General features: G+C 40.3%; 1 protein-coding gene across 6 annotated transcripts in view; it reads right to left on the reverse strand.

The window, feature by feature from the left end:
* The window catches only part of SSBP2 (single stranded DNA binding protein 2), a 312,515-nt gene that overhangs the window by 206,416 nt on the left and 79,037 nt on the right, over positions 1-27,062 (reverse strand). For all 6 annotated transcript variants that reach the window (XR_006281434.1, XM_038402458.2, XM_038402454.2 and 3 more), the window contains exons 2-3: positions 14,512-14,584; positions 7,602-7,663 (exon numbers count right to left, since the gene is read on the reverse strand). Coding sequence is in view for 5 of the 6 variants with exons in the window: in XM_038402458.2 (XP_038258386.1) it covers positions 7,602-7,663; positions 14,512-14,584 (135 nt within the window). In the remaining variant the exon portion in view is untranslated. The remainder of the gene's footprint in view (positions 1-7,601; positions 7,664-14,511; positions 14,585-27,062) is intronic.

Here is a 27,062-nt window from a genome sequence, read left to right on the forward strand (position 1 = left end):
CCTGAGGAAGAGATGGGATTTGCAGAGGTTTTTATGCTGTCCATTTACATAATTCTTTATCTTACCCTCTTGATGTTAGTAAACTACTTTCAGAGTAGCAGCCGTGTTAGTCTGTATTCGCAAAAAGAAAAGGAGTACTTGTGGCACCTTAGAGACTAACAAATTTATTAGAGCATAAGCTTTCGTGAGCTACAGCTCACTTCATCGGATGCATTTGGTGGAAAAAACAGAGGAGAGATTTATATACACACACACAGAGAACATGAAACAATGGGTTTATCATACACACTGTAAGGAGAGTGATCACTTAAGATAAGCCATCACCCACAGCAGGGGGGGGAAAGGAGGAAAACCTTCCATGGTGACAAGCAGGTAGGCTAATTCCAGCAGTTAACAAGAATATCAGAGGAACAGTGGGGGCTGGGGTGGGGGGGAGAAATACCATGGGGAAATAGTTTTACTTTGTGTAATGACTCATCCATTCCCAGTCTCTATTCAAGCCTAAGTTAATTGTATCCAGTTTGCAAATTAATTCCAATTCAGCAGTCTCTCGTTGGAGTCTGTTTTTGAAGTTTTTTTTTGTTGAAGGATAGCCACCCTCAGGTCTGTAATCGAGTGACCAGAGAGATTGAAGTTTTCTCCGACTGGTTTTTGAATGTTATAATTCTTGACGTCTGATTTGTGTCCATTCATTCTTTTACGTAGAGACTGTCCAGTTTGGCCAATGTACATGGCAGAGGGGCATTGCTGGCACATGATGGCATATATCACATTGGTAGATGCGCAGGTGAACGAGCCTCTGATAGTGTGGCTGATGTGATTAGGCCCTATGATGGTATCCCCTGAATAGATATGTGGACAGAGTTGGCAACGGGCTTTGTTGCAAGGATAGGTTCCTGGGTTAGTGGTTCTGTTGTGTGGTGTGTGGTTGCTGGTGAGTATTTGCTTCAGATTGAGGGGCTGTCTGTAAGCAAGGACTGGTCTATCTCCCAAGATCTGAGAGAGCGATGGCTCGTCCTTCAGGATAAGTTGTAGATCCTTGATGATGCGTTGGAGAGGTTTTAGTTGGGGGCTGAAGGTGATGGCTAGTGGCGTTCTGTTGTTTTCTTTGTTGGGCCTGTCCTGTAGTAGGTGACTTCTGGGTACTCTTCTGGCTCTGTCAATCTGTTTCTTCACTTCAGCAGGTGGGTATTGTAGTTGTAGGAATGCATCATAGAGATCTTGTAGGTGTTTGTCTCTGTCTGACGGGTTGGAGCAAATGCGGTAAAATCGTAGCGCTTGGCTGTAGACAATGGATCGAGTGGTATGATCTGGATGAAAGCTAGAGGCATGTAGGTAGGAATAGCGGTCAGTAGGTTTCCGATATATAAGGGTGGTGTTTATGTGACCATCGCTTATTAGCACCGTAGTGTCCAGGAAGTGGATCTCTTGTGTGGACTGGTCCAGGCTGAGGTTGATGGTGGGATGGAAATTGTTGAAATCATGGTGGAATTCCTCAAGAGCTTCTTTTCCATGGGTCCAGATGATGAAGATGTCATCAATGTAGCGCAAGTAGAGTAGGGGCATTAGGGGACGAGAGCTGAGGAAGCGTTGTTCTAAGTCAGACATAAAAATGTTGGCATACTGTGGGGCCATGCGGGTACCCATCGCATTTGCTCCAACCCCTCAGACAGAGACAAACACCTACAAGATCTCTATGATGCATTCCTACAACTACAATACCCACCTGCTGAAGTGAAGAAACAGATTGACAGAGCCAGAAGAGTACCCAGAAGTCACCTACTACAGGACAGGCCCAACAAAGAAAACAACAGAACGCCACTAGCCATCACCTTCAGCCCCCAACTAAAACCTCTCCAACGCATCATCAAGGATCTACAACCTATCCTGAAAGACGAGCCATCGCTCTCTCAGATCTTGAGAGACAGACCAGTCCTTGCTTACAGACAGCCCCCCAATCTGAAGCAAATACTCACCAGCAACCACACACCACACAACAGAACCACTAACCCAGGAACCTATCCTTGCAACAAAGCCCGTTGCCAACTCTGTCCACATATCTATTCAGGGGATACCATCATAGGGCCTAATCACATCAGCCACACTATCAGAGGCTCGTTCATCTGCGCATCTACCAATGTGATATATGCCATCATGTGCCAGCAATGCCCCTCTGCCATGTACATTGGCCAAACTGGACAGTCTCTACGTAAAAGAATGAATGGACACAAATCAGACGTCAAGAATTATAACATTCAAAAACCAGTTGGAGAACACTTCAATCTCTCTGGTCACTCGATCACAGACCTAAGAGTGGCTATCCTTCAACAAAAAAGCTTCAAAAACAGACTCCAACGAGAGACTGCTGAATTGGAATTAATTTGCAAACTGGATACAATTAACTTAGGCTTGAATAGAGACTGGGAATGGATGAGTCATTACACAAAGTAAAACTATTTCCCCATGGTATTTCTCCCCCCCACCCCACCCCCCACTGTTCCTCTGATATTCTTAACTGCTGGAATTAGCCTACCTGCTTGTCACCATGGAAGGTTTTCCTCCTTTCCCCCCCCTGCTGTGGGTGATGGCTTATCTTAAGTGATCACTCTCCTTACAGTGTGTATGATAAACCCATTGTTTCATGTTCTCTGTGTGTGTGTATATAAATCTCTCCTCTGCTTTTTCCACCAAATGCATCCGATGAAGTGAGCTGTAGCTCACGAAAGCTTATGCTCTAATAAATTTGTTAGTCTCTAAGGTGCCACAAATACTCCTTTTCTTTTTGCGAATACAGACTAAGACGGCTGCTACTCTGAAACCTGTGATTATGCAAGGCACTGAATTTAGCCGTATAGAGTGGAAATCTGTCAACTTCATGAAAAAACTCGCACAGATACAGACAGACATCATCTTCCTCTCCAAATGCAAACAGATGGACATCATACCGAAAGGACTGAAGGTAAAAAATCCATTACAGTCTACATACCATACAGACTATGCTGACAGCTTGTGCCACACACTCTCAAGGAAACTGCGGAACCACCTGATCAACATCCTCTACAGCAAACAGGGAAAGATTAAGAATGAGCTCTCAAAACTGGATACTCTCAGAAAGAACCAACCTTCCACACAAACTTCCTCGTGGCTGGACTTTACAAAAACTAGACAAGCCATTTACAAAACACACTTTGATTCTCTACAAAAGAAAAAGGACACTAAGCTATCTAAACTACTACATGCCACAAGGGGCCACAACAATGGTTCCCGTAACCCACTCAGCAATATTGTTAATCTATCCAACTATACTCTTAGCCCAGCGGAAGAATCTGTCCTATCTCGGGGCCTCTCCTTTTGCCCCTCCACCCCCACGAACATGATACAGTTCTGTGGTGACCTAGAATCCTATTTTCGACGTCTCAGACTCAAGGAATATTTCCAACACACCTCTGACCAACATATTAACCCACAGAGACCTTCCTGCCAACACTACAAAAAGAAGGATTCTGGGTGGACTCCTCCTGAAGGTCGAAACAGCAGCCTGGATTTCTACATAGACTGCTTCCGCCGACGTGCACGAGCTGAAATTGTGGAAAAGCAGCATCGCTTACCCCATAACCTCAGCCATGCAGAACACAGTGCCATCCACAGCCTCAGAAACAACTCTGACATCATAATCAAAAAGGCTGACAAAGGAGGTGCTGTCGTCATCATGAATAGGTCGGAGTATGAACAAGAGGCTACTAGGCAGCTCTCCAACACCACTTTCTACAAGCCATTACCCTCTGATCCCACTGAGAGTTACCAAAAGAAACTACAGCATTTGCTCAAGAAACTCCCTGAAAAAGCACAAGAACAAATCCGCACAGACACACCCCTGGAGCCCCGACCTGGGGTATTCTATCTGCTACCCAAGATCCATAAACCTGGAAATCCTGGACGCCCCATCATCTCAGGCATTGGCACCCTGACAGCAGGATTGTCTGGCTATGTAGACTCCCTCCTCAGGCCCTTCGTTACCAGCACTCCCAGCTATCTTCGAGACACCACCGATTTCCTGAGGAAACTACAGTCCATTGGTGATCTTCCTAAAAACACCATCCTAGCCACTATGGATGTAGAAGCCCTCTACACCAACATTCCACACAAAGATGGACTACAAGCCGTCAGGAACAGTATCCCCGATACTGTCACGGCTAACCTGGTGGCAGAACTTTGTGACTTTGTCCTGACCCATAACTATTTCACATTTGGTGACAATGTATACCTTCAAATCAGCGGCACTGCGATGGGTACCCACATGGCCCCACAGTATGCCAACATTTTTATGGCTGACTTAGAACAACGCTTCCTCAGCTCTCGTCCCCTAATGCCCCTACTCTACTTGCGCTACATTGATGACATCTTCATCATCTGGACCCATGGAAAAGAAGCTCTTGAGGAATTCCACCATGATTTCAACAATTTCCATCCCACCATCAACCTCAGCCTGGACCAGTCCACACAAGAGATCCACTTCCTGGACACTACGGTGCTAATAAGCGATGGTCACATAAACACCACCCTATATCGGAAACCTACTGACCGCTATTCCTACCTACATGCCTCTAGCTTTCATCCAGATCATACCACTCGATCCATTGTCTACAGCCAAGCGCTACGATATAACCGCATTTGCTCCAACCCCTCAGACAGAGACAAACACCTACAAGATCTCTATGATGCATTCCTACAACTACAATACCCACCTGCTGAAGTGAAGAAACAGATTGACAGAGCCAGAAGAGTACCCAGAAGTCACCTACTACAGGACAGGCCCAACAAAGAAAACAACAGAACGCCACTAGCCATCACCTTCAGCCCCCAACTAAAACCTCTCCAACGCATCATCAAGGATCTACAACCTATCCTGAAGGACGAGCCATCGCTCTCTCAGATCTTGGGAGATAGACCAGTCCTTGCTTACAGACAGCCCCCCAATCTGAAGCAAATACTCACCAGCAACCACACACCACACAACAGAACCACTAACCCAGGAACCTATCCTTGCAACAAAGCCCGTTGCCAACTCTGTCCACATATCTATTCAGGGGATACCATCATAGGGCCTAATCACATCAGCCACACTATCAGAGGCTCATTCACCTGCGCATCTACCAATGTGATATATGCCATCATGTGCCAGCAATGCCCCTCTGCCATGTACATTGGCCAAACTGGACAGTCTCTACGTAAAAGAATGAATGGACACAAATCAGACGTCAAGAATTATAACATTCAAAAACCAGTTGGAGAACACTTCAATCTCTCTGGTCACTCGATCACAGACCTAAGAGTGGCTATCCTTCAACAAAAAAGCTTCAAAACAGACTCCAACGAGAGACTGCTGAATTGGAATTAATTTGCAAACTGGATACAATTAACTTAGGCTTGAATAGAGACTGGGAATGGATGAGTCATTACACAAAGTAAAACTATTTCCCCATGGTATTTCTCCCCCCCACCCCAGCCCCCACTGTTCCTCTGATATTCTTGTTAACTGCTGGAATTAGCCTACCTGCTTGTCACCATGGAAGGTTTTCCTCCTTTCCCCCCCCTGCTGTGGGTGATGGCTTATCTTAAGTGATCACTCTCCTTACAGTGTGTATGATAAACCCATTGTTTCATGTTCTCTGTGTGTGTGTATATAAATCTCTCCTCTGTTTTTTCCACCAAATGCATCCGATGAAGTGAGCTGTAGCTCACGAAAGCTTATGCTCTAATAAATTTGTTAGTCTCTAAGGTGCCACAAGTACTCCTTTTCTTTTTGTAAACTACTTTGTAAGCCAACACCATAGAATTCTTCCAAATGAGCATGAGTGCACTTATTGATTTGACCATGATATCAGCTGTAGATGTTAAAGGCCCCAAGTCAGTAAACTACTTAAAGCTGTGGAAAACTTTAAGTGTGGATTTAACAAGCCAGGCCCTCCTTGAGTGCCTCCTGGTGGCATGAAGGTGCCCTACAGGTGCCCAGCATCAGTTCCACCCCACTCAGAGTCCCTTCAAACACTCCAACACTCCCTTGGGTAACCTTGTCCCAAGGTAATTTATTATTATACATGTCTCAAAAACAAAGTCCCATATCATAATTCAAAACACCTCTGCCTCTGCTTGTGGTACCTTAGAGACTAACAAATTTATTTGAGCATAAGCTTTTGTGAGCTACAGCTCACTTCATCGGATGAGCTGTAGCTCACGAAAGCTTATGCTCAAATAAATTTGTTAGTCTCTAAGGTGCCACAAGTACTCCTTTTCTTTTTGCGAGTACAGACTAACACAGCTGCTACTCTGAAATTTGCCTCTGCTGTCTTTTGTCACTAAAATCTTCTTCAGTTCCCAATCTTCCTTCAAATGAAGGGTTCCTTGTTTATTCCCATCATCCCAAGTAAAGTTTAAAGGCTAAAATGAAGCAATAACATAAACAACCATCTTGGGTTTAATGGAAGTCACATATCCTTCCTGGGTTCTTTCCCAGTCCCCTGCTCCTTGTACGGGACTGTGGCCACAAAGCCTCTCTCCACGGCCTTCCTTCACCCCTGCACTCATAAACATTGGCAGGAAATGTCCCCTCTCCCACTCTGGAGGCCGTTGACTTCTTTCAACCACAGTTTTCTCCCAGATTCCTGCCCCTTATATAGGGTGTTAGCCACAGGGGGACTCCCTAAATCTTCCTATGGCTCTGGAGTCTCCACCATCTATGTCTTCCTGTTTCTGATCTCTCTCTCCTGGCTCCCCAGACTCCTTATATAGCTCCTGTCCTCTAATCAGGTCTAACTATAGCACCACTGTTCAGTAACCCTCTGACACTCACTTAAGTCCAGCCCTATTTAGCAAAACACTTAACAACACGTTTAAGTCATATTTCAACTTCAATGAGACTTAAGCACATGCTTCAAGTTAAGTATGTGCTTAAGTGCTATAGTGAATTGGGGCCACAGGCAGTAATGTGGATAATGTATTTTATGTCATTTTCCTATGACAATATAAAGTTTTTCATCTCTGCTTGTATTCTTAACCTAATGTTTTCCCAAATGAAAACTTATTTTTAAATGCATTATTTACTGCAAGACTCACCGTAAATAAAGTATTGAAACCTGTTCCAGTTCTAATATGATGTGCTAACACTGTCAACTTCGTAATACACCCTTTTGCCCTAGCAAAAGAAAGTTTTGGAGAAACAACTGGAGTGATGAATACCACAGGCTTAGGACTTCAACATGGAACTGCTTCTTTTCTTAGTAAAATAATAGGGGAAATAATGAAATCTAAAACAATATGGCTATGCTTCTTAGATATGTTTTTTTAGGAGACTCCATTGTTATTATTAGCTTCTTTCATTGTTTTCTACACCAATTATTCTTGATGAACTCAGTATAATTTGTACAAAATTCACCTGAATTTCTTTCATGCCTCCAAAAGGTTAATAAAAAGAATTTGTCAGCTGAAAACAAGGAGGAAAATTTGGTATTTTACTGTTCTTTTTCCTTCAATTTTAAGCATAGCCATTCGACTCCACTCTCAACCTACTTTAATTGGAAGGAAAGAAAATTATTAACACTTACCACCACCAAGAGTGCAAGAATCCTGGGGGCTCCCCCAACGTGATGTTTTTTTCCCATCTTATCTAAAAAAAATAAAAATAAAGTATTTTATGTTTTTCCACTCAATCTGAATAAGATACATTAACTAATCTACAGAGATAGGAAAGAGATAATACATGATTGTGCAGTTAGAAAAATATTTATCATCATGAATTTGGGATGACCACTTAACTTAACACATCTTACCACCATGTACTCATCATTTGTCACATATTTTGCAGAAAACTTATTTTAGAAATGTTCTAGTGTTTTTAAAATTTTTATTGGTACTACATTTTGTATCCCTCTGCCCTTAAACTAGATATTTTAGTTAAGCCCAAATGTACAGGTATGAGAGAGAAATTAAAAGTAATACATTTAAAAATACCTCTAAAAATTGTATATAGTGAAAATGAGTCAGAGAATTTTAAGAAAAACCTCAAGATACTCCAAGGGTAATCCTAATGACTCAGCAGGTGGAAGTCTTCCCCCCAGGTCCAAATTGCACCCGTGTTTCAGCGTGGTAAGGAGCATTGTAGTAGTGTTAGAGGTAACTAATATTCAACAGCAATTTTCACAAAGGTACAGCTGTTAGGTAGAAGGGAATATCTAAAAATAGGAATTTAGCTAGGACAGAGGGGATATCACAAATCCCTCCACTAGTTACAATTGGATATAGTAGTATTTACTTGCTGTCCTAAACTATGGAGAAGTATTGGTGTTTAAACATGCAACATTATGACGCAGAGGTAGCAGCAACTCTATGTCAGTAGTGAGTGAAATGAGTTCTACATTTTTGAAATGCTTGGGGATCCTTTGGTATGAAAGATGGTGATGTGTAAAAATAATATTGTTAATAAAATGGACAATGATTAAAGCTTGGATTTTCAGAAGAACTTGAGACGTTTTGGTACCTAACTCCCATTAAATTTCAAGGTCCAATTCTCAAGGAATTTCAAGAACAGCTGATCAGACACCTATAAGGTTTGCATATAGCTGGCAAGAAGAAGATACATACAGCCCAAAGGTCATCCCAAACAAGCGCCAATAAATCTGTTCTACCATGTTATGATGTACACCTCTACCCCGACATAACGCAACGCAATATAACGCGGGTTCGCAGACAACACGGTAAAGCTCTGACAAGTGGCTCTGAGCAGCGTGTTAAGGGTGCCGGGCTGGGCCGAGGGGCAGAGGGTCTTGGGGGTGGTCAGGGGCTCTCCCCCACCTTCCCAGGTCTGGGAGGCAGGAGCTGTGGGGGGCCATTTTCGGGGGCCCCGCAGTCCCAGAGTGGCCCAGGGGATTAGCGGGGGGCTGGGAGCAGCCCGCTCCACTTCCCTCGCCCCAGCCCCAGTCGTGTCACTCGGGGGAGGGGGCTTGGGGGAAGGGATCCCCCCGCACTCACTGGCAGCAGCAGAAGCAGAGCAGCCCGGCCCCAGCCTGCTCCAGTCTGCCAGCTCCCAGCCGAGGCACTCCACTTCCTGCCACAGGTGAGTGTGGGACCTTTCCCCAACCCCCCCAGCAACCAGGGCCAGGGCAAGGAAAGCGGAGCAGGCTGGGGCCGTGTCACTCCGCTTCCTGCCGCTGATGAGTGCGGAGGGCGTCCTTTCCCCAACCTCCCCACGCTCACCGGCGGCGGGAAGTGGAGCAGCCCGGCCCCAGCCCGCTCCACTCCGCCATGCCAGCTCCCAGCTGCGACGCTCTGCTTCCCGCCACAGGTGAGTACAGGGGGCGTCGTTTCCCCAACCTCCCTGCACTCACTGGCGGTGGGAAGCGGAACACTGCAGCTGGGAGGTGGCGGAGTGGAGCAAGCCGGGGCCGCATTGCTCCACTTCCCACCGCTGCCGGTGAGTGCCTGTCAGGGGGCGGAGGGGGGGTATGTGGATAGGGGTCGAAGTAGTCAGGGGACAGGGAGCAGGGGAGTTGGCTAGGGGGGTGGGGTCTAGGGGTGACTAGGGACGGGGGGGTCTCTGGAGGGGGCGGTCAGGGAACAAGGAATGGGGGGGGCCAAAGCAAGTTCGATATAATGCAGTCTCACCTATAACGCAATGAGATTTTTTTTTTGTCTCCCGAGGACCACGTTATATCGGGGTAGAAGTGTATTGTGTAAATGCTGCTTACTTAACAGTAAAACTATTTTATACATTTTTTTAAAAATTTATTGGGACTATTTTTTATATCCTTTTGCTGGCAAAGTCATGAACTAACTACACAGGGCTCAGGAGAAAACAAATAATGATAGCTAGGGATATAAAAAGTATCCTTCCAAATGTACAAATACTGCATAAACTATAGATCAGATAAAGTGTAAATTGGAATAAAAGGCAAAGCAAGAATAATAAAAGCAATTTTAAAAAAATTAAACTCTTCAGATGCATAATCAAGAAGACTACATGTATCCATTGGGAATAACTTGAAAACTTAAGTAAATCACCAGGAACCGATGCTATTCTTCAACAGGTTCTAAAGTAAACATAAAATAATGTACTAAAAAAGATGTGCAGTATATACTTAACACCAAAACTGTTAATGAAGATTGGAAAGTCATTGATCTGGAGTAAAGTTCATACCTGTGCAGAGGGCCAACATAAAGCCTATGTACTACTTAAATTCTTCAAAACATGGCTTGAGGGGGATCTAACTGGTGCATAAGCTTTGTGCTGGCCCTCTTCACAGGGGTACACTTCACCCCAGTCAGCATCTTCAAAACAAGAGCCTATGGGAAATAAGAGAGAGCTCTCTCTTATTTTTTATGAATATTATATGTTCTTCTGTTTACTTGTTCTGTTTACTTGTTCTTCTGTTTACTCTGGACATTAATCTGTCTGACTGCATACATTTAAATCTAAAGAGTCTGTTAGGAAGAGCAGGGCAGGAAATGAAACAATTCCAGAGATATCTTCAGGGAAAATATTAAGAGTCCTTAAGAGAACAATGAGTGAGTTATTAATAGGAAAATACCTACCTTACTGTCACCAGCCAGGTTAACCGGATAATTTTTCCAGAATTAGGACAAAAGACACTGAACTGTTAAAAAAGCCCTGCATAGAGAGGAAGGAGCATGGAGAGTGAGTGGAAAGCAGCTGGGGGAAAACACTGGGACAAATTAAAGAGAAAGAGAACTTGCTGCAGGGTAGCCTGTCCCTACCACCCCAGAAGTTCGGTTACCCAAGCTACATGGAAGTTACCAAAACTAGCAACGAAAGGATAAGGTATAGGTAAGACGCAGTATGTAGGCTGTTTGTTGTTTTATCCGTTTTCTCCACTTGATATGATCCTTTGGATGAATAAACAATACGTTTGTTTTGGAAAAGCTGTTTTGAGTCACTTTAATCAATTGTTGGTCACATCTCCTGAAAGAAATTCTTTAGCAGGAATCAAGCCCTGCTAGAGGAGCCACAATTGATTAATGGGGGGCTGCAACTCAGAGATCCAATCTAAAAGTAATTGACCTCCAAAGTTCCAGCCTTTAAAAAGGTTAAGGAAGAAAAGCCTGTCGCTGAAGGAGTGTACTTGAACGGGGAAAATGAAAGGGTCCAAAGCACAGCTCACCTTGTAACTATGACAGAACCCAAGGGGATTCCAGGACTTACTGACCTGTGAATCTCAGTTCTAAGAAAATTCATTTAAAAAACAGAGTATCACAAAATCTGGGAAAGCTTAAAAAACAATTCCTTAAGACATTATTTTACAGACTAATTGATTGTAATGTCAGATTTCCTGATATCCATCTGAAATTTTCCCTTTCTTAACTTTGTCCCATTACTCGTAGTTACACTCTCTTGTACAACTTTAAATAATGTCTCTCAATCTTTGTTGCTTACACCTTTCAAATAGGTATAGACTGTGTGACAGGGCAAGGCCAGATGGCTATAGAAAAGTAGTGGGAGGTAGATATATTAGCTCCAGGCTAAACAAATCCCTGGTACCAGGTTAAGTGAAATGGAAGCTGCTTCAGGTCAATTAAGACACCTGGGGCAAATTAAGAACTTTCCAGAAGGCAGGGAGAAGGCTATGTTGATTGGGACACCTGAAGCCAATCAAGGGCTGGCTGAAACTAGTTAAAAGCCTCCCAGTCAGGTGGGTGTGTATGTCAGGAGCTGTGGGAAGAAGTTGCGCGGTTGGAGAGGCTGAGTAGTACACACCATATCGGGCACAAGGAAGGAGGCCCTGAGGTAAGGGTGAAGTGGAGCTTGAGGAAGTGAGGGCTGCTGTGGGGGAAGTAGCCCAGGGAGTTGTACATGTCATGTTTCTAAAAGGTCAACTACCATAGCTGATACTATTAGGGTCCCTGGGCTGGAGCCTGGAGTAGAGGGTGGGCCCGGGCTCCCCGCCCCACCCCCATCTTTGCCCCCCGTTTAATCACTGAGACTGGTAGACAACAGAGACTGTGGAAGGAAGGATAACTTCTCCTCACCTCCCTCGCTGGCTTATGATGAAAATGGCTCAGTAGACTGTGACCCTTGTCTCTAGAGAAAGAAGGGTTACGTGGAGGGTCACAGTGAGCCTCTGAGGCTAGCGAAATCCACCAGGAAACGTGGGACCCACGGAGGCAAGGACAGAGCTTTGTCACAACTGTTAGTCATCACTTAGCTAAGCTATACATATTTAATTCTTTTAGGGCCAAATTCTCAGCCTAAGAACTGTTCTAAATTATTTTGGCCTTCGATAGCCCCATGGACTGTTATGCTCAATTGGGAACTGCTAGAACACATAGGTGCTCTAGCCATGCCTTTTTCTTCTGGCCCTGCCTCCTAAACTGGAACCAGAAGAGAATGTGGCTTCGGAATGCCTCATATGTAACCTGCAAATCCCCCACACCACAAGAATCTTCATTTGGCCTGGTCTGGTGGATCTGTAGTTCCATTCCACCTATGGATCAAAACAAAGAGGACAAAGCATGGTGGAGAATCTAAGCCCTCATCTTGCCTTATACATTAACCATCCAGCTACTTCATTTTTGTTGCTCTTCTCTCACTGCCCTCTAATATGCCAATATAATTCTCATAAGATATTAGGAACTGAATGTAGGAATTCAGCTGCAGTTGCACCAAACTTATATAGAAAAAAGAAAAGACTATCTTCTTATCTGTGATACAGAGATTCCTCATATGCACCTCAAAACTGAACTGGCTTTTTTGGCACCATATTCCATTGCAAACACATGTCTAATCTGCTATCCACTATCACTCTCTTATTTCTTTCATCATTGCTGCTTGCCAGGATTCTCTGCCCCACTGATTTATCTGTGTTTTGGGTTATTTCCCATCCAAATGTATTAATAATATACAGTTTTCAAGATGAATCACATTTTATGATTTTCAGCCCAGATTTCTAATCTTTCTATGTCACTTTGTATTATTTTAAAATGTGTGATCGCTGTAATTTATCCCAACATAGTATCTTCTATAAATGCCATCAATGTTCTGTTTACTCCTTCTTCTATACCATTGATGAAGAAGTTAAATGAAGCCCACAGATCTTTGCAGTATTTAGTAGATACCACACATCAATTCAATGTTGCTATTTATCACTGCCTCTTGTTCAAGATAATTCAGCCACTATTAGTCCACATTATAGTGCTTCTGTCTTCTCAGATTTAAATTAATTTTGACAGCAAGATTTTGGGAGACACCACGTTGAAGGCTTTTCCAAAATTCAAATGTCATACCTAAAATGTTCCCCTCATCCATTCACTTTGCAAACCTACCCTAAAAACAAAATAAGCAAAGCTTTATCTTGCAAAATTTATTCCTTATAAATGAATGCTGTTTTTGCTGAGGCTTAAATTATCCTATTAAGTTTTTATATTTTTCTCTTAATTATTTTGCCCCTACTTTAATAGAGAGAAAAATTGGATATACCAGAAGGTAACTGCTGGAAACCCTATTTATTTAAAAAAACCCAAGAAGTTCTACCACATATTTGCTATTATCCCGTCTTCCAGTAGCATGCCAGTTGTCCAGGACTGTTCAAAAAGTCATCAGTAGCAAAATAAATTTATTACCATTTGAATCTGTGCCACCTGGGACAAGTGATTTTGAGATGTGGAAATTTCCAAGTTATTACCTTGCCTGCTCTTTATTCAATGCTGTTTTCCCAAGCTCTTCTTTACTGCCCACTTGTCAACTTATTTTCTTACATATTCTTGTTAAGAAAGATTTTAAAAAGGAGTTCAGTATCTCTGACACACTGCTCACTTTTTCCTGTCATAGACAAAGGTTGCTGAGAAAACTAATTTACTTGGATTTTCAAAAGATTTACAGAGTCCTTTAACAAAGACTATGAAGACAAAATTAACATAAGGTAAAAGGCAAAAGTACCATCAGGTGTTAAAACTGGTTAATCAACAGGACAAGTAGTTATAATACATACTTGCTTCTTCAAATTAAGAGAAGTTGTTAATTGGTATCATGGGGATATGTACTGAGACCATTGTTGGTCACCATTATCTATGGTATATACAATGAGGACAGAGTCTGGAAATATAATATAGTATAAAACATTTAATTGCCATGTGTTTGGAATGGCTGCATTATCCACAGGTGGTGAAACCATGATTAAGTTATACAGGTCATCCCAAGCAAATACTAATAAAATCATGTATTCCCTAAATGCCACATTTGTTACAGAAAACAAGTGGGATCTTTATGTAGTGAAAGACAAGGAGGTAAGGAGTACAAATCACACCAGTGAATTGTTGTGCGAAGTTGGGGATGTCTTGTGCCAGAGATGGGTGAACACCTGGTTAGCACAGACTTAAAAATCCAGGTTTATCACTATAAACTGATATTCACAGTGTTGTTTTATTCCTTTTTTAAAAAAAACACAGTTATTCTATTTGCACACATTATCAAAATTGTGAAAGAGAAGAAAACAATGGGAAACGTACCTCTGATAAAAATGTCTGAGCAGATTTCTGTGCTCCTACATGGAGCAGATATTCATATACATACAGTGCTAACCTGGAAAATGAATGAACAAAAGGTATTCAGTATAGAAAATCTGTCTGTTTGCTCTGGTTTTGGTTTGTTGCTTCTTTTTTTTTTCTTTACAAATAGTCTCAGAAATTAACATATTGAACTATGTACTGCTTGATTGCAGAAAACATCAGGTACAAAAAGTGTCAGATCTACTATTATCTCAATTCTCAATTTTTAAACTAGAGTATGTGGGTCAATCATAGCAGAGCTGTTTAAATAACACTTAACAAAATATTATTAAAAAACCCAAATTAGTCTATGTCAATATTTTAATGATATTTTGGAGAGATGCCCAGTTAGCTCATAGCAGTTCAGTTACTGATGCTCTATATTTACCCACACCAAGCCAAGCTTGCAATAAAAAATACAACATATCCATAAATTATAGCAATGCTGAATTTTTTTTCAAAGCAAATTATTCTTGTGGAAGTTACCAAACCATTAGCACCTTTGACCAATATTCTTTGTTTATTTACAGAACATGTAAGCCACAGGCTGCAGCAGTAAAAGCTTCCTTTGCTTAATCAATAATCAATGCACCCCCAATTCTGGTGTGGAGGGAGGGACCATCTCCCTAGGGGAAAGTGTGAGTTAATCTTAAAATCCACTGAATCCCTTGCATTTCTACTGAAATTGACTTTAAGGGTGTCAGTTATGGTCACAGCTCTGGAATGAGCGCCACAAAAGTAGACCCCCCCAGCCAGGCAAATCACCACTGAAATCAATGAGGCTCCATGCAAAGTTCATTGCATGACTGGCACAGATTTTGTGAATACCTGTGCACTAAAAGTAGGCCTGAGAACACCATCTCACATAGCCCTCAGAAATGGTAAAGCTCAGGCCCTCACAACACAAACTGGATTTGAATCAGTAACCTATCGGTGAAAAGCTTTCTATCCCCCAAGAAACCATTCCCCAGCAGCACACTTTTTCTCACAACGCAGAAGTGTCAGATCTTTCCAGTATACATTTCTTTTTGGGGGGATTTACATCTTTTTGGAAAAAACTGCTCTGCACAGAAAATGCCTGTAAAATGTCTCTGCCCAAGAAAGGAAAGGGAGTCTGGCTATTACACTGTTTTAACGATGTATTTCTAAAACAGAAAAATGGCTTTGTTTTTCATTCTGCAAGCAATCTGAGAAGAATTTGAACTAAATGCTGTCACTGTTTGTAAAAGATTTATATGTGACAATATAAAATACAAGGGAGGAGTTCCAAAATACAGATTATTCTTGATTCATATTTTGCTTAGAGTGTTCGGTCTCCTCTACTATATCTCCAGTATCATAAATAAAACTATAGACTTGATTTCTCCTGTATGTCTTAAAGTAACAAAACCTTGGATTCCTTCTAGTCTGAGCCCTGAAAGTGGTGGTAATACGCACATTTTTAAATTTAGAAATATCACATGTATTTACAAAATAATGCTGATATTAATTTGCATTAAACACTCTTCAATGCCCACCATTCTCATAACACTATAGCGGGGGAAGAATTTTAAGCATTTTAATAGTCTACGTACTGTTAGGTGCTCAATTACTAATGAGGGTCTCAGATCCTAGAGCAACGGGTGTCAATAAAAGAACCTGGAGAGATAGAAGATCATTCATACTGTAGTTCTCACTTCTAACATACTTTTCCATTATTTAATCCAGAGTTGGTGGTTTACCTGGCTCCAACTCGTCAGATTGCAAGTGTGAGCAAGAAAGCTGAAACTTGGTGACTTAATTCTTTCTACTTGTAACCTCATTCAAATTTTAAGAAATTTGTGAATATACCCAAAATCTAAAACCAGAATGATCCAAAAGGGAAAGAAATGAAATTTTTATAAAATAATCAGGATAACTTGACACCTAAAAACATCTGTAAAATATTTCTGCATTTGGTCCTTCTGAGACACAGAAGCTGTTTTTTTTTTCTTCTTTGGTTTTTGTTAAAAACAGCATAATCTCTGGTAGTTTAAATCCACAGTCTAGATGTAAAAGGATTGATAGGGACATATTCTTTCTCTCATTGCAAAGGAAAACAGGAAAGCACAAGAACAAAAAGTTTATTGAAGAAACATCAAAACCATAAGACTATCATCTAACCAAAGCTTCAGCAAATATTGTACAAAGATATCTCTAATAAATTTGTTAGTCTCTAAGGTGCCACAAGTACTCCTTTTCTTTTTGCGAATACAGATTAACACGGCTGCTACTCTGAAACCTAACCTACACTGTAGTACTTTAATATCTAAAAAAAAAATATGTAAATCTCACCCAAAGACTCCTGGATCCACCCTGTGAAGCAGACAACACTCTACTGGAGCTCCAGTATTAAGCACATCTCTTTTCTGCCCTATATGCTCCTCTAGCCAGTGTGTATTTTGAAAACCCAAGGCTTTCGCCTAGCATTCCCACAGACCAAAAACAAACAAAAAAACCAATCCCAGTTCTAAAAACTCTACCTGAGTACAGTGAGTGTACTCTGCAAATTAGAATAAGGGGTTTATAATAATGCCACAGACTTTCTGAGATGAATTATTATATCCTGGTTTAAATTATCAAAGTAGTAACTGTGGGAAGAAAGGTGGGAACAATATGCAAAATACCTGTCTACATGAAAAACTGGTTCAGATTTCAAAGGAATAAGACATAAGATATCCCTGGTCTTAGATCTTGAAGAAGACTCTCCTGTGGGAAACTAAGGGTAGGATCATATTTATTGAGTGACTGCACAGTCCCGCTGGTAGAAAAGTCTAGGACCAATTCAGAGGAACAGCTTCCTTGTACAAAAGTGAAGCAGGAAGAAAAGCACAGGCTAATCCAATTGGTTCTTATCATCTCTAATTTTTTCACATCCCTTGTTGTTATTCTTTTAGGAAGTCTTTAGGGACGTTAGTATTATAAATTCACCCAAAAATAAATGTATTTGCCTCAGAGATAAAAGAAAGATAATACTGTTTTCTGCATTAGCTACAGCAGAAGGATGAATGAAAACTTATGCTCTGTGGAAAGACAGTTGATGAAATCAAAAAGGTGTAATACAGAGCTACAGTGCAACAAGGGGGAATAAGGGAGGTAGTGACTACAACTACACAACAAAGAGACTAGAATAAGGAGGTTTAAATGGACATAATCTAGGCATATAGAAATTGACAGATAAAATAGATTGATTAATTTTCTGGGTTGGCGGCTAAGAAAAGAACAGTGAGACAAACTTTGCCTCAGAAGTGCTCAGGCCCAAAGTGATTTTTACAAGGAATGTCTTTACTTGACAGACTAGTGTAAGAAATGGACTACCAAACAGCAAGTATTAATGTCAAGCTGTCACACTCCCTTACTGGCTGACAGTAAGTACTAGGCTGAGGTAAAGCAAGGTGACTAGTACAGCTTCTCTCCATCCTAAAATTTTCTGCAGCAGAATTTTTATATAGGTCAGGTTTTTCTCAGATTTAGTCTCAGTTAAGACAAGCAGAGTCTCTCAAAGTTTTTTGGCGTCATCCAGCTTGAGAACACAGCAACTACCAACGTGTTAATCAGCGGTGTCAGAGGTTTGCTGATGTACCCCTTGATTTAGTTGGGGATTGGTCCTGATTTAGTTGGGTGTTGGTCCTGCTTTGAGCAGGGGGTTGGACTAGATGACCTCCTGAGGTTCCTTCCAACCTTGATATTCTATGATTCTATGATACCTCTTCCATGAATTCAAGACTATTTTTTCTGGATACCCTAATGCTGAAATTTTGCTACACTGGTCTGTGTTTCTGTCTGCTTCTGCTCTTCGTTTGAGACAATGTACACAGAAAAATAGAATCACAGTGGAAGGGACCTTGAGAGGTCATCTAGTCTCACTCCTATGCTGAGGCAGTCCCAAGTATACTTAGACCATCCCTGCCTAACCTGTTCTTAAAAACCTCCAATGACAGGGATTCCAAAACCTCCCTTGGAAGCCTATTTCAGTACTTAACTATCCTTATAGTTAAACAAAAAGTTCTAATATCTAACCTACATCTTCCTGACTGGAAATTAAACCCATTGCTTATTGCCCCATCTTAATAGGACATAGAGAACAATTGATCATTGTCCTTTTTATAACAGCCCTTAACATATTTGAAGACAATTAACAGGTCTTCGCAGAGCCTTCTTTTACCAAAAATGCCCAGTTTTTTTAACCTTTTCTCCTAGGTCAGGTTTTCTAATCCTTTCATCATTTTTTCTTGCTCTCCTCTGAATTCTCTCAAATTTGTCCACATCTTTCTCAAAGTGCGGTGCTCAGAATTAGACACAGCATGCCATCTGAGGCCTCACCAGTGCCGAGTAGAGCTGGATAATAACCTCCCATGGTCTTACATGTGACACTGCTGTTAATATATTTCAGAGTTATGTTAGCCTTTTTAGCAACTGCATCACATTACCGGCTCATACTCAACATGTGATCTACCATAACCCCCAAATCCTTTTCAACAGTATTACTACCTAGCTAGTTATTCCCCATTTTGTAGTTGAGCATTAGATTTTTCCTTCCTAAATGTAGAACTTTGTACTTGTCTTTACAGAATTTCATCTTGTTGATTTCAGATCAATTCTCTAATTTGTCAGTCATTTTGAATTCTAATCCTGTCCTCCAACGTGCATGCAAATGCTCCCAGCGTGATTGGCATCCATAAATTTTATAAGCATACTGTTCATTCCATTATCTAAGTCATTAATGAAAGTATTGAATATTACCAGACCCTAGACAGACACCTGCTGAACCTCACCGGGTACATCTTTCCAGTTTGATAGTGAACAATTGATAACTACTCTTTGAGTACTCTTTCAATCAGTTATGCACCCACCTTGTAACAATTTAATCAAGATCACATGTACCTAGTTTGCTTACAAGAATGTCATGTGGAACTGTGCCAAATATCTTACTAAAATCAAGATATATCACATTTACTGTTTCCCCTCATCTGCTTGGCCAATAACCATGTCAAAGAAGAAAACATGATAAGAAACAGCCATACAGATTCCAAAACAGAAATACCCTTTAAGGCATTCTGGTCAATTAGTCACCAACTGAAGGTACTACCAAGAAATCAACAGTAATAATTCTAAGTATGTTGCAGGACTAACTTGTTAGGTAATAAAGAAAGATGCTGAAAAGGATACAAGTAAATTTAATGAGAACCTATTAACTTAAAGTAAAGCACTTCAGCAAATAGGTTCATTGATTAAAATTATACAACAAAACTTCTTCACCTTCAAATCAAAGGATTAGGAAGAAAACAAACTTCTATAAAGCAATGCCTGAAAGTCTGAAGCCCGAGTCTCTTTCTGGCTTTGTAGAAGCCAGAATGCCACATCCTCATTGAAAAGTCAGGTTTCAGAGTAGCAGCCGTGTTAGTCTGTATTCACAAAAAGAAAAGGAGTACTTGTGGCACCTTAGAGACTAACAAATTTATTAGAGCATAAGCTTTCCGTGAGCTACAGTTCACTTCATCGGATGCATTTGGTGGGAAAAAAAACTTTTTTTTTTCCCCACTAAATGCATCCGATGAAGTGAGCTGCAGCTCACGAAAGCTTATGCTTTAATAAATTTGTTAGTCTCTAAGGTGCCACAAGTATTGAAAAGTCAGTACCCTTAAGCCATACTTTTTGGCAGTAAGGAGGTTACTGTCAAACAGCATTTTTGAAAAGGATTCACTGAAAAAATACAAGACTACAGTGTCTTCTTTACTTTTCTTAAAATTATATTTGTTATCTCTTGTAACCACAAGTTGACTTTTGAGAAACAGAAACTTGGACTACCTTGAAAGACAGACTTAAGAACTCAATGAGGGATATCCCAAATTCTAACTCTCTGGGTATCATCGCAAAGGGAGTGAGTAGGCAAACTACCTTGAATCTATATTGCTAAAGACGGCAACAGAATAGAAATGCAAGTAGCTTTAACTCTGGTTGTTTCCTGAAGTTCAAGGGCTGGGGTTAGAACAGTAAGGTGATTGTAAGAATTAAGATCCCATTTTCTCATGAAAACTTCCTAATAATCCAGTTGGAGACAGGCAATTATTACATATGGCCTGGCAGATTTAAGGCAAAAGAAAGTAAGAAGGGCTGTTGATTCATCGCAATTAACTCACACGATTAACTCAACAAAAATTAATCGCGATTAATGCGCATTGTTAATAATAGAATACCAATGAAATTTATTAGATATTTTGGATGTTTTTCTACATTTTCAAATATATTGATTTCTATCACAACACAGAATACAAAATATACAGTGCTCATGTCATATTATTTTTATTACAAATATTTGCACTGTAAAAATGATAAACAAAAGAAATAGTATTTTTCAATTCACCTCATACAAATACTGTAGTGCACTCTCAGTCATGAAAGTGCAACTTACAAATATAGATTTTTTTGTTACATAACTGCACTCAAAACAACACAATGTAAAATGTTAGAGCCCACAAATCACTCAGTCCCTACTTCTTGTTTAGCCAATCGCAAAGACAACAAGTTTGTTTACATTATGGGAGATAATGCTGCCCGCTTCTTAATTACGTCACCCAAAAGTGAGAACACTCGTTCACATAGCACTGTTGTAGCTGGCATCGCAAGATATTTACCAGATGCGTGCCAGATGCGCTAAACATTTGTACAGCTCTTCATGCTTCGGCATCGTTCCATGCTGATGACGTTTGTTTAAAAAAAATGTGTTCATTAAATTTGTGACTGAACTCCTTTGGGGAGAAGTGTAGGTCTCCTGCTCTGTTTTACTGGCATTCTGCCATATATTTCATGTTATAGCTGTTTCGGATGATGACCCAACACATGTTGTTCATTTTAAGAACACTTTCACTGAAGATTGACAAAATGCAAAGAAGGATACCAATGTGAAATTTCTAAAGATAGCTACAGCACTCGACCCAAGATTTAAGAATCTGAAGTGCCTTCCAAAATCTGAGAGGGATGAGGTGTGGAGCATGTTTACAGAAGTCTTAAAAGAGCAACACTCTGATGCAGAAAGTACAGAACCCAAACCACCAAAAAAGAAAATCAACCTTCTGCTGGTGGCATCTGACTCAGATGATGAAAATGAACATGCATCAGTCCGTACTACTTTGGATCATTATTGAGCAGAACCCGTCATCAGCATGGATGCATGTCCTCTGGAATGGTGGTTGAAGCATGAAGGGACATATGAATCTTTAGTGCATCTGGCATGTAAATATCTTGCGACGCCGGCTACAACAGTGCCATGCAAATGCCTGGTCTCACTTTCAGGTGACGTAAACAAGAAGTGGGAAGTATTATCTCCTGCAAATATAAACAAACTGTTTGTCTGAGGCGATTGGCTGAACAAGAAGTAGGACTGTGTGGACTTGTAGGCTCTAAAGTTTCGCATTGTTTAATTTTTGAATGCAGGTTTTTTTGTACATAATTCTACATTTGTAAATTCAACGTTCATGATAAAGAGATTGCACTACAGTACTACAGTACTTGTATTAGGTGACTTGAAAAATACTATTTCTTTTGGTTTTTATAGTGCAAATATTTGTAATCAAAAATAATATAAGTGAGCACTGTACATTTTGTATTCTGTGTTGTAATTGAAATCAATATATTTGAAAATGTAGAAAACACCCAAAAATATTTAAATAAATGGTATTCTATTATTGTGTTAATAGCATGATTAATCGCGATTAATTTTTTTAATCACTTGACAGCCCTAAAACTAAAACTAAGGTTATTTTCCTTGCTCTGTATAGCCATGTGTCCCAATTAAACAATATGGTTTAACTGAAGGTTTGGTTATAAAGTAATGTGGCAGAGCCAAAACCTCCTGTTCCTTATACTTGGCACAGTGCCAAAGTGGTATTCCAAGTATACTTTATGTAACTCTTGATATACTCAACAGCTAGAGTTATCTTATTGTTGTGCTAGGAAGCTATTGTCCCTTTTATATAAAATCTACTACAAGGGAATTAGTGTGATCACAAGAAACTGTCAATTTATTCCTTGTGCAAGTAGATTTTGTATGTTCATTGTGGCAATAGGCATTATGCCATGAAAGTCCCACATCTGGCATAAAAGGATGATAGTCAGAATATTTCAACTGTGACTATCAAAGAAATTAATCTGTCACTTTTGCTATGTTTCTTTTTTTTTTTTCACATGTTACATACTCGGGGAAAAATTTTGCATGAGAAAATATCCTATCTGAGCTTAATATTAACGCTAAACAGGAAAGGGAAAATTGAGAAGTGATTAATCCATAATATAGTCAATAGCCATATGTAATATTTTTGGGAGGGGAGGGGCAATAGTAGAAGAACAGTACACATTTTAAAAAGGATAAGGCAAACAATTACTCCATAATCCCTCCTTCTGTGTGTAATCTCATTGATTTAGTAACTTAAAAATAAGATTTATCCTTTAAAGTAAGCGATTGCAGGATTGGGCCTGTATTTAAAAATATTATAACAACTGAAAAATGGTTGTAAATTTGAAGCTTCCTAAATAAGTTTTTTGAGTATGCTTTCTCAAACTTATTTCTTTGTTAGCTTTCAAAATTGCTCTAAACCTCAATTTCATTTCTTTTAATATGGAGCTTTTTTTAAAATCAGAAGTTGAGTGATACGTGTGTGTGTGTGGGGGGGTATAGCAAGTTTTGAGGCCCCAATACAATTATTTCATAATCATCCCTGCTCTGAATTGTAAAGTTAACTTTAAAAAAATCTTTATCTTCATGGTAGTTCCATTCTAGCAGCTATGCTTATTGTTCACTTGGTGTTCCAGGGCTGCTCAGGGTTTGATTATGAACTCTTTGCTCCAACGAGAAAGCTGTTATTTGTGTGATTAGACCCACTGAAATTAATTGGACTACTTGTGCAAGTAGCTGCTTGCCACTGTCAGTGAGCTGCTCTAACAGTTTATAGCCGCTCAAGGGTTTATGTTCTTAAACCCTAATCCCAAATACATATGCTCTCTGACTCAATACTGCCTGATACCCAAATTTATTATTATTTAATTATTTAAAAATAAAATACTTCATTTAACAGGATTACAATCCACATTACTTGCCAACTAATGAATGGGCTTTTATTACCCAGAACCATGGTGCTGTTTGAAGATTGGCCCCCTCGGTGGCAAGGTTGTCAGGCAGGAAGCACAAGCCTGCAGAGATCCTGCCTAAAGTAGGGACTTGTCTACACTAGGAGTTACAGCAGTATCAGTACGGTGCCATAGCTATCGCACTGTAACCTTCTAGTGTAGATGCACACTATAGAGACAGAATGGATTCTTCTGTTGTCACTGTGGTAACCCCACCACCCAGAGTCACTGTAGCTCTGTTGATGGAAAAATACTTCTAACACCTTAGCCACATCTACACCAGCGGGTTTAGGTCAGCATGGCTGCAGTATTCAGGGTTGTGGATTTTTCACACCCATGAGCGCTGTATCTACATCGACTTAAGGTTTAAGTGTAAACCTGGCCTGAGTAAATAGATTGTTTTTTTTAACAGGTTTTTGAATACAAACACATTTTAAGTGATATATTAGACATTGTTAACTCTTTTAGAAACATGTAAAACTAGTCAACTCAATTCTAGGGTTCATCACGACCAGCACTGGTAAAGGTGCTAAATCATGTCTACTCTACTGAAGAGAGAACATAAGAATGTCCATACTTGCTCAGACCAATGATCCATCTAGACCAGTATTCTGTCTTCCAACAGCAGCCTGTGTCAGATGCTTCAGAGGGAATCTACAGAACGTGGTAATTATTATTACTCTGTTATCCAGTCCCAGCTTCTAGCCATCAAAGGCTTAGGGACACCCAGAGCATGGGATTGTGCCCCTGATATTTTGGCTCCATGAACTTCTCAAATTCCTTTTTGAGCCCAGTTATACTTTTGGCCTTCACAACATCCCTTGACAACGAGTTCTACAGGTTGACTGTGTTGTATTAAGAACTACTTCCTTATGTTTGTTTTAAACCTGCTGTCTATTAATTTCATTGGGGTATCCCTGGTTCTTGTGTTATGTAAAGGGATAAATAACACTGCTTTAAAAATATGTTAGTAACAAAATGTGTATGACCTATTTACCTAGTCTAAACACAGGGTCTGTTAATAGTTTCAACGCAGCTCTCCTGGCCACCCCTTAGGGCTTGCATGGAGTTCTTTGCTACCAGTAAACAGCATGTACATATTATAAGATTTCTTAAAAGAAAGTTAAACACAAAGAAAACTAAAACTAAAATCCCACAGCCTCACAAGCTTTAAAGCTTTACATTTGTTATATGGCTGCCAGTAGGTGACAACTAATTTAGCAGTTAGCATACGATTTCTTTTTTGTAAACTTGAAAAACTACTTGCTACATGTGACAAAAGGTTGTGTTAGAACACTGTGCCGACAATAAACAAGGCAGATATTGATTTGTCACTACAACTGAAAAATAATCAGGACATGAATTTTGATGCTTACCAGCCCACCACCCCACAATACTTGAAAAAAGGCAACAACAGATAGCAAAACTTGAATAAGCCTTCAACCAAAATATATATTTTTAAACTGTGTATGTGAAACAAGATACTAATTTTTTTTTTACTCTCCAATATTTATAAAAATGAATAGCTAAATCCTTTCCTAGCCTGCACAAAATGCTGGGAACAGATACACTGCCTGCTTATTCCATCCAATGCACAAAAGGACTGCTTTCTGCTAGGTCAGAACTACACGGGAAGGGCTGGAACTGAGGGAACATAGGGTGGAGTGCATTTTGCCAGTCTCCTGAGAATAAGCTTAACTCACCCAAAGCCAGTGCTTAGTTGGAACTGCAGCGTACAAGCTAGTCCTTTCTCTTTAAATCAGGCAATTGGGGCTAATTCTGATTTAATTCACAAGGTGGTCTCTCTTTCTAAGGCACCACCACAAAGAACTTCCACAGTTGAGGAGACTGACAGGATTTCTGAAGTATGGTGTATGTGGCTCCCAGAAGAAACCATATTTGCAGGCAAGAATTTGTCTTTATTGTGTTAGATGAGACACAATTGAAAGCTACATATACTGAGACAAGCAATTGTTTGAAACTTCAGGTATTTGTTTTGACACCACCTTAGGAGCATGAGTGCTCAAAGAAAGACAAGGTCACTCAATGACTAGTAGAATTCCAGAATATATAGCAACTCACTTAGCAACTGTTTATATCTTTGGATGGGTTTTAAATTAACAAACAAAATGTTTGCAGTGTTATAGAAGTATTTGTCCCAGGATATTAGACAGACAAAGTGGGTAAGGTAATATCTTTTATTGGACCAACTTCTTTTGGTGGAAGGAACAAGCTTTTGGGCTTACACAAAGCTTTTCTTTAGGTCTGGTGAAGGTAATAAGAGTATCACAGCTAAATACCAGGTGGAACAGATTGCAACACGTGTTACCATTCCTTATGCTTAACAATCTGTTCCACCTGGTATTTAGCTGTGACACTTGCAGTACCTTTCCAAGATCTGAAGAAGAGCTCTGTGAAACCTTGTCTCTTTCATCACAAAAAGTTGGTTCAATAAAAGATCTTATCTCACCCACGTTGTCTCTCAAACAATATGAAATTTAGCACTTACATAGCACTTTACACTTTTATTCAAAGCCACAATACCCCTGAAAGGTAGATTAGTAAGTGTTATCCCCATTTTATACAGAGTGAAACAGAAAAATTAAGGATCTCACTTTCAGAAATCATTGGTCCCCCTCAATGGGAGTTGTGGGTGTTCAGCACCATTTAAAAATCAGATGTAAGTGACTTATCCAAGGTCATGCAGTGAGACAGTGGCAGATGAGAATTAGAATCCAGATGTTTCACCTCCCAATCCTATGTTTAATTCATTAGACTAAGTTGCCTCTCAAGCATTAACTGAGTTAATGATTCAAAAGTCTTAAAATGAATTGTCAGGACAATATGTAATTGTTGTTCAAATATTCACATACTAGGAATTGTCACTAATTCTGAGTCAATCGGGATCAGAGGTGGGGAAATAAATACCAAGGACAGAAGCTGAATTAACTCAAGATTTGCAGAATACAAAATAATAAAGCTCAACACAAACCGGAAAAACTATTGCAGTAAAACTATTACAGGGGAAAAGAAAATATACTGTATATAGTATGGGCACAGACATTTTGAAAGCACAGGATATGAAGAACTCCATGTGCAGCATTCCCGCTAAAGTCACTAGGAGTTCCATTTGCAGGTTCACTGTGCATAACATCAAAACTATCAAGTCTGCCAAGTGCCATGCATTTGCCAGCCCTATCATAACTATCCATAGCTCAGCTGCATTCTAACACATTTGGCTGAGCTGATGGCAGGCTGCAGGCATTTGCCTGCAGTTCCTCCTTCTGGCTGCCAGATGCCTGCTGAGTAGGCAGCAAGGTGCATCCTCTCTTGCTGCTCCCCATGCTGGAACACAGGAACATAAGAATGGC

The sequence above is a fragment of the Dermochelys coriacea genome, chromosome 5 (assembly GCF_009764565.3).
Source record: "Dermochelys coriacea isolate rDerCor1 chromosome 5, rDerCor1.pri.v4, whole genome shotgun sequence".
Lineage (NCBI taxonomy): Eukaryota > Metazoa > Chordata > Testudines > Dermochelyidae > Dermochelys > Dermochelys coriacea.